The 8,402-nt window shown below is 53.1% G+C and overlaps 1 protein-coding gene across 4 annotated transcripts in view; it reads left to right on the plus strand.

The window, feature by feature from the left end:
- rab3gap2 (RAB3 GTPase activating protein subunit 2 (non-catalytic)) overlaps positions 1-7,913 on the plus strand; it is a gene marked incomplete at its 3' end in the record, with an annotated part of 15,980 nt that extends 8,067 nt beyond the window's left edge. Inside the window, exons 17-35 of one of the 4 annotated variants that reach the window (XM_084438722.1) lie at positions 97-161; positions 269-359; positions 460-587; positions 830-1,040; positions 1,305-1,402; positions 1,634-1,739; positions 1,997-2,157; positions 2,321-2,495; positions 2,964-3,125; positions 3,890-4,002; positions 4,190-4,256; positions 4,638-4,708; positions 4,810-4,845; positions 5,258-5,392; positions 5,955-6,170; positions 6,463-6,552; positions 6,675-6,893; positions 7,332-7,496; positions 7,761-7,913. In XM_084438722.1, coding sequence (XP_084294848.1) covers positions 97-161; positions 269-359; positions 460-587; positions 830-1,040; positions 1,305-1,402; positions 1,634-1,739; positions 1,997-2,157; positions 2,321-2,495; positions 2,964-3,125; positions 3,890-4,002; positions 4,190-4,256; positions 4,638-4,708; positions 4,810-4,845; positions 5,258-5,392; positions 5,955-6,170; positions 6,463-6,552; positions 6,675-6,893; positions 7,332-7,496; positions 7,761-7,913 — 2,462 coding nt within the window. The remainder of the gene's footprint in view (positions 1-96; positions 162-268; positions 360-459; positions 588-829; positions 1,041-1,304; positions 1,403-1,633; positions 1,740-1,996; positions 2,158-2,320; positions 2,496-2,963; positions 3,126-3,889; positions 4,003-4,189; positions 4,257-4,637; positions 4,709-4,809; positions 4,846-5,257; positions 5,393-5,954; positions 6,171-6,462; positions 6,553-6,674; positions 6,894-7,331; positions 7,497-7,760) is intronic. The other 3 variants (XM_084438724.1, XM_084438723.1, XM_084438725.1) reach the window with 3 other exon arrangements.
- Between the last annotated feature and the right edge of the window lie 489 nt (positions 7,914-8,402).

Genomic DNA, 8,402 nt, shown 5'->3' on the forward strand with positions numbered 1-8,402 from the left:
GAGGAGGGAGGGAGGGAGGGAGAGAGAGTGAGAGATGGGAGGGTGAGGGGAGGAGTTGGAAACCAGATTCCTAACTTTTTCTCTTTTCCTCCTCAGATATTTTGGAGAGTGAAGCAAAGAACGTGCTGATGGACATCAAACACCCCGCCATTAAGAAGCAGGTCAGGACACACACACACACACACACACACACACACACACACACAGGTGAGAACACCCAGGGCAAGGCGAGCTAACCTTAACCCAGTGCTCTCTGTTTGAACCTTAGGCTCTGGAGTCTCTGCTGTCCAATAAGAACGCACCAGTCTCCTGCCTGACCAACGTCACTCGCGCCTTATTCAACAGTCTGAAGGAACAAGGTAGGGTGTGTGTGTGTGTTTGTTTCTGTTAAAATATACCGTGTGTGTTTGTGTTCTTAAAATATACTGCGTGTGTGTGTGTGTGTGTGGTCTTGTTTAGACCCTGAGGCAGTGGATGAAGTGCTGCTGCAGCTGTGTTCCTCTCAGCTGAAACTCCTCCAGCTCTACTCAGACATCCAGCAGCTTCACATTACTGGAGGATCCACTGAAGACACACACACTGAACCTGTGAGTAACACACACACACACACACACACACACCGACCGTATATAAACAGTATTCAGAAAATCACAAATAATAGAGTAACTTATTCTGAAATTGAGTCCAGTTCAGTTTAAAACTTTTAAGTTGACTCTCTCTCTCTCTCTCTCTCTCTCTCTCTCTGTCTTTCTCTCTCTTATTCTCTCTCACTCTCTCTCTCATTCTCATTCTCTCTCCTACTCTCTCTCTCTCTCTCTCTCTCCTCCAGTGGGAGTGGCCTGCGGGTCTGGAGGAGGAGCTTGCTCGCGTGGGCCCCACCCTGCAGCGCTACGCCGAGCTCACGCCCCGCCCCTCCGTCTCGTTCGCCCAGGACTCCCCTGACGGCACGCTTCCTGTGCGCAGCTTCCTGTCACAGATGGAGTGTGAGGGCGGGGAGGTGAAGGTGGTCCGCGGGCCGGACGCTGACTGGAACCAGCTAGGTGTGGAGGAGGAGGCACACACACACATGCATGCATGCACGCACACACACACACAAGCACACACACACACACAGTCTAAAGTGTGTACTGTTCTCTCTTAATACTGATGCTGTAGTTTACGCACACACACACGCACACACACACACAGTCTGAAGTGTGTACTGTACTCTCTTAATACTGATACTGTAGTTTACGCACACACACACACACACACACACACACACACACACACACAGTCTGAAGTGTGTACTGTTCTCTCTGTAGGAAGTTTCCTGTTGTGGGGCTGTCTCTCGGGGGAGAGCCCTCTACAGAGAGTGTGTGACACACTGCAGGAGACCGGCATCAGCCCTCAACAACTGCTGGTGAGGGAGAGAGGGAGGGATGGAGAGAGGGATGGAGGGAGGGATGGAGAGAGGGATGGAGGGAGGGAGGGCAGGGAGGGAGAGGGAATGAATGTCAAAAGAGGATGAGAGATGGACAACTGAGTCAATATAGAGACTGATCAAAACTTACGTGTGTGTGTGTGTGTGTGTGTGTGTGTGTGTGTGTGTGTGTGTGTGTGTGTGTGTGTGTGTGTGTGTGTGTTTTCCCAGTCACTGCTACTGAGTGTGTGGCTGCACAGAGAGAAGGATGTCCTGAAGAAACCAGAGGCCGTCAGGAACCTACACACACTACTCACCACCCTCAGCTCCATGAAAGGTGTGCGTGTGTGTGTGCGTGTGTGTGTGCATGTGTGTGTGCGTGCGTGTGTGTGTGCGCGTGCGTCTGTGTGTGTTTTGTGTGCGTGTGCGTGTGTGTGTGCGTGCGTGCGTGCGTGTGTGTGTGTGTGTCTAGGAGAATCTAAAAGAGGACATCAGGACAGGAAGCCATGTTACTGTAGATGTGACCCCTCTCTCTCCCCCCTCTCTCTCTTTCTCCTCTTTCCTCTCTCTTTCCTCTTCTCTCTCTCCCTCTAGGTGCGGTGGAGGAGTCCTGGGACCCCCAGTCTGTCTCCCCCTGGTGGCAGCAGATGCGCTCTGCGTGCGTCCAGTCCCACAGCGCTGCTGCCGCCCTGCTGGCCGCCCTGGTCGCTCACCGCGCCGCCATGGCCTCCATCACCAGCCTGGCCGAGAGCAAGGTACCGCAAACACACACACACAAACACCCACACACATACACACACACACTCGCCTTTGCACGAACATGCAAAAAAATGCGTACATAATCTCCATCCCTGATTCTGTGTGTGTGTGTGTGTGTGTGTGTGTGTGTGTGTGTGTGTGTGTGTGTGTGTGTGTCAGTTCCAGTCAGAGTGGGAGGCGGTGTCGTTGGAGCTGGAGCAGTGGGCGGTGTGTGTGAGGCAGCTGGAGGACATGCTGGCCCTGCAGACCCTGCTGTGTGTGCCCCCGCCCCCGGGGACACCAGGGGGCGCCCCGCCACAGTACTCCGTCAAAACCCTGCTGGAGGGCGGGCGAGGTAGCGAGGAAATCCTACTGCTCACACATCCTTGACTCCTTTCCTCCCCTCTCTCTATCCTCCTGTCTGTTCCTGCCTTCCCATAATTCATTCTATTTTCCCGCATTCTTTCCCTACCATCTTTAGGAAGATCCTCCCTTCTTTCTTGCTTTTTTCCTCCTTTCCTTCCTACCTACCTACCTACTTTCCCTCTTTCATACCTACCTTCCTTTCTTCCTTCCTACCTACCTACCATTTACCGACCTGCCTCCGCTCCTAGCTACAGTACAGTCTTTACCTTCCTTCCTTCCTTCCTTCCTTCCTTCCTTCCTTCCTTCCTTCCTTCCTTCCTTCCTTCCTTCTTAGCTCCTTCCTTCCTACCTCCCTCTCTCATTCCTTCCTTCCACATCCCGTCTTCCCTTCCTCCTCAATTGAAGTGTGACATTGTTGTGTTGAATTTAAAGGGGCCTCTGCTCTCCCCCCTCCCAGGTGGGGTGGCAGACAGCGTGTCTAAGTGGGTGTTCAGGCAGGCCTTGGCCCCCGAGCGGCTGAGGGACATGCTGCAGAGGAGGGGGGAGAGCGACAGCTCGGAACAGCCCGGGGAGGGCGGTAAGGAGAAGAGCCAGGACGCGGACCTGAACAGGGAAGCAGGTGAGTGTGGGCGTCGGCCCTCGGTCATCATAGCTGGAGAGAGAGAGTTTCTTTCACCAAATCAGACTTCTCTCTTGTGAAAGGCACTGCATTACATTCTGAAAAGTGTGTTCATGTACCCTTCTTTTGGGAAGTTAGACTAATGCCGGGCTCAGACTACAGGATATTTGGGCTGATTTATCCCCGATTCACCCCTCCCGACAATCGGAGGAGAAATCTGATCTGGAACGTTGGTCGGGGCCGATGATCGGCCCAGATTATCTTGTAATGTGAGGGGTTTACAGATCCAATCTTACACCTCCCGATCGGCTCGCAGACCCATCGGGGCGGCCCCGATAATATCAAACATGTTTGATATTTAAGATTATTACGTCCCGACTTTACAAGTGAGACGGCGAGACCAGTGGTTCGTTGCTCCCTCGGGCACGATAAGATCCTGTAGTGTGTGATGAGCCGTTATTTTCAAATCTTGCTGTGTGTGCTTGTTTGAGAAGAATATCTATTAAGATTCTACTTATGTGCGTGATGTAACCCGATTTCGAAATTGGTTAGGATTTTAAATATCCTATAGTGTGAGCCCGGCATTACATAGACTTACACTAACATATTGTAGACAGTGTACTGTATGTATATTCTTTGTTGCTGTATGAATAAAGTTTGATTGGTTGATTAATTGCAGTTACCTACAGAGTCTACACACATACACAACAACCGTGGTTTTCAAATAAAGTTCAAAAATGTTTTTTGGGGGTTGTTCTCTCCAGAGCTGCTGGTGTCCGTGTGCCAGCGTTTCCCAGACTCCCTCTCTCCTGACCTGCTCTTCGCCCACTGCTGCTGGGAGTACGTGGTGCAGTGGAACAAGGACCCAGAGGTGTGTGTACGTCCCCACACACACACACACACACACCACTACATGCGTCAGTGTAGTGTATACTGAGAATGCATTGTTTACACTCCATGCAGACATTGTACCGCACATTCACATGCACACCCATCACATGCACAGCCATTAGGTCCATCTCCATGATTCACACCGCTGTGTGTCTCTCTGTCTCTCTCTGTAGGAGGGGTGCTATCTGACCCTGGCGGTGGAACACCTGAAGCTGGTCTCCAGTCCTCACATCCAGCTAGGTGACGACAGACTTAACCCCCCCCCCCCACAGTATCACTTTATAGGGGCGGCTGTGGCTCAGTGGTAGAGCGGTTCGTCCAATGGGGGGGGGGGGGGGTTCGAATCCAGCCGGTTCGAATCCCGCCTCCTCTTGTCCACATGTCGAAGTGTCCTTGAGCACAGTTACTGAACCCCCAATGAGCAGGATAGCACCTTGCATGGCAGCTTCCGCCATTGGCACGTGAATGTGTGTGTGGATGTGTGTATGAGAGGCCACTGTAAAGCGCTTTAGATAAAAGCGTTACATAAGTGTCCATTTACCATTTACCATCTCTATAGAGGGAAACAAGGGAAGAAGAAAGGAGTATTGAATTGAAAGAACACTCCTTTTTCTCTGGCAGGTATCTCTTCAATGATGTGGAGTACGTTCATCGTCAAACGCCTCTCGGCTGCAGCCTTCCTCATGGAGAAGGTAGCGTGTGTGTGTGTGTGTGTGCGTATGTGTGTCTGTGTGTGTGCGTGCATGCCTGTATATTTTTTTTATTGGTCTTATCCCAATTCCCAATTCTCCAGGTTGGGAAGGCCCCCAAGGATCGCCTTTGTCGAAGGGTAAGCTCTGCTCTGCTCACTGAAACGTCTATCAAATAGTGTTAATTGGCATCGGTGTAAATTGGCTTTGTTTTGGTGTGAATACACGTGCGTGTGTGTGTGTGTGTGTGTGTGTCTGTGTCTGCGTCTGTCTGTGTGTGTGTGTGTGTGTGTCTGTGTCTGTGTCTGTGCGTGTGTCTGTGTGTGTGTGTGTGTGTGTGTGTGTGTGTGTGTGTGTGTCTGTGTGTGTGTGTGTGTGTGTCTGTGTCTGTCTGTGTGTGTGCGTGTGTCTGTGTGTGTGTGTGTGTGTCTGTGTGTGTGTGTGTGTGTGTGTGTCTGTCTGTCTGTGTGTGTGTGTGCGTGTGTCTGTGTGTGTGTGTGTGTGTGTGTGTGTGTGTGTGTGTGTCTGTGTGTGTGTGTGTGTGTGTTCCAGGACGTGGGGATGGGTGACCGTGCCATGACCTCCTTCCTGGGCTCCTGTGTCCAGCTGCTGCAGATACTGATGGAGGTGAGCGGACCCCAGGATTACAAGTTCTTTCTCTCTCACTGTCCCTCCTTACGTGACTATGTAAGTCCATAACCTAGAACTAAGTCCATAACCCAGAACTAATCATAACATAATCATTTTAGCCATGTCATTTAACATTCTTTCGTTTCTAAATTTTAAATTGAGTTGATCAGACATCTTGATTTTGGCAATTATGTTGTATCACATTGCACACACGCTAACTCACTCTCTCATCCAATCACACAGACTCACTCACTCACTCACTCACTCACTCACTCACTCACTCACTCACTCACTCACTCACTCACTCACTCAGCGCACACACACACACACACAGTCCCTCTCCTCCTTCCTTTCTCAACTCCCTCTCCTCTCTTTCCTTCCTCTCCTCCCCCTCTCCTCCTGCTCTCCCTCTCACCCTCTCCTCCCTCTCCTCCCTCTTCCCCTCTCTCCCTCTCCCTCTCTCTTCCCTCTTCCCCTCTCCTCCCTCTCTCCCTCTCCTCTCTCTCCCTCTCCTCTCTCTCCCTCTCCGCTCTCTCCCTCTCCTCCATCTCCTCCCTCTCACCCTCTCCTCCCTCCCTCTCCTCTGCTCCTACCTCACCTCTAACCCCCCCCCCTCCAGTCAGACTCTGCGGTGGAGGAGGTGCCCCCTCCGGAGCTGTGTGTGGAGGAGGTGTGGGGGTCAGCGGAGGGCCCGGCCTCCATAGCGGAGCTGGCCCTGGAGCAGAGGGGGGTCCACTACCCGCTGGTCCAGCACCACTGCCTGCTGGCCTCGCTGCTGCACGCCGCCATGACCTTCGGCCTCCGCATCAAGCCACTCAGCCTCTTCGACAGCAAGGTGAGGGGGTGGGGATGTGTGTGTGAGTGTGTGTGTGTGCGCGTGTGTGTGTGTGTGTGTGTGTGTGTGTGTGTGTGTGGGGGGGGGGGCACACGCTAGACTAGTGGTTGTTCTTGGACTAGTTGGTCACTCACCAAACACAAGAACACACACACACATATCAGAATACACACACATTCTCAAGCTGGATGGAAGTTACTGTGACTATACTCCATCGATGTGCATGTCACGTTCTGTCACCCTCTCTCACACGCACACACACACACACTCACTCTCTCTCTCTGTGCTCCAGGGTAAGAACGCCTTCTTCAGAGAACTCACCACCATCCAGCTGATGCCCAGTGGAGACATGGACCCTGGTCTGATCTCGCTACGACAAGAGGTATGTACGTGTGTGTGTGTGTGTGTGTGTGCGCGCATGTGTGTTTGTGTCTGAACATATTGTATCTTTCCTGTTCCATTCCTCCTCCTCCTCTTTTACCATTCTTTCCCTCCGTCTCCCAGTTCCTGCTGTGTGTGCTGACCAGCTGGGTGAAGACCCTCGACGAGGCCCCCGTCTCGGGGTCCACCCCCGGCTCTGGTCCTGGTTCCGGCCCGGCGGACAACTGGTGGCCCTCCCTGTGTCTGGACCTGGCCCCCCTGCTGCAGGTCAACCCCGACATCCTGCGCCGGCACCTGGTGTGTGAGCTCTACAACCAGGGCCTGGACCCCCGGGCCGAGGAGGTACAGGAGGCCGACGCCAGACAGGGCGCGGACACACACGCACACTCACTCACACACACACACACACACACAGACACACTCGCACACACACACACACACACACACACACACACAAACAAACAAAACAACTCATGATTGCGCATCAAGCGCGTTAATCTATAAAAATGAACATATGAGGACACAGGGCGCGCACACACACACACACACATACACTCACTCACACTCACTCACACACAGACACACTCGCACACACACACACACACACAAACAAAACAACTCATGATTGCGCATCAAGCGCGTTAATCTATAAAAATTAACATATGAGGACACAGGGCGCACACACACACACGCACACACCCACTCACACACGCACACACACCCACACCCCATTCCCAAGCCTGTGTGTAACACCACGCCGCCGTGGTCGTGTCCCTCCAGGTGATGCTGGGCGTGGAGGACCGGGACGTGCTGGGCTCCCAGCTGCTGGTCCTGACGGGCCAGAGACTGAGCCACTCCCTCCTCCACAGCCAGACCCAGACGCAGCCCGCCATGGAGCTGCTGGCCCGCCTGCCCCCCACCCTCTGCACCTGGCTCAAGGCCATGGTGAGACCCCCCCCCCCTCCACGCCCCCAGTACATCCTGGCACTTCACCCAGACTGCTCGTAGGCCCCATGAACCGCTTTATAACCACTGTGTAATCGCCTTGCCTTGCCTTACGGACGAGGCTGTGTCCAGTGAGGCCAGCTGTAATTCGATGTCGCCCCCATAAGCGTTATACTGCATGCATAACCACTTATGATCCTTGCGGAGAACACTGGCCCTTAATGTTTCTGTTTCTTTGTGTGTGTGTGCGTGCGTCCCCCCCAGGACCCCAGCGAGCTGCGGTGCCCGTCGGTGCCCCTGGCGCAGAGCAGCAGGCTGGTGAGCCGCCTCATCGAGATGCTGCCAGAGAACCACGCCCAGTACATCCTGGCACTTCACCTAATGGAGGCTGTGGAGGCACTGCAGGGAGGGGACTGAGGGAGGGGACTGAGGGAGGGAGGGAGGGAGGGAGGGAGGGAGGGAGGGAGGGAGGGAGGAAGGAAGGAAGGAAGGAAGGAAGGAAGGAAGGAAGGAAGGAAGGAAGGAAGGAAGGAAGGAAGGAAGGAAGGAAGGAAGGAAGGGAGGGAGGGAGGGAGGGATACTAGCGACCTAAAGGGCTAGAGCGCAAGGATAGAGAGACGAGGAGGGAGAGAACAGAGAGGGTTAGGGGGCTAAGGAAAAAACCTTGGTATTAATTAGTATGGTTCTGTCAACTCAACTGACCAAATTTGCCTTTTTTTGGCAAGGTTGTTGAATCCAGCCGACTAGAGACAGGGAGAGGGGTGGGGGGAGGAATATAGGGGATGGAGAGAGACTGTGGAAAATAACAGGGCTATATGATTGGTTAAGTCTATTTACTCTAGACTCTCAATTCCTATCATGTACAGTGAATAGGAGAAACAGAAACCGATGTGTGTGTTTTTAGGA

Source organism: Borostomias antarcticus (assembly GCF_949987555.1).
Source record: "Borostomias antarcticus genome assembly, chromosome: 5".
NCBI classification, from domain to species: domain Eukaryota; kingdom Metazoa; phylum Chordata; class Actinopteri; order Stomiiformes; family Stomiidae; genus Borostomias; species Borostomias antarcticus.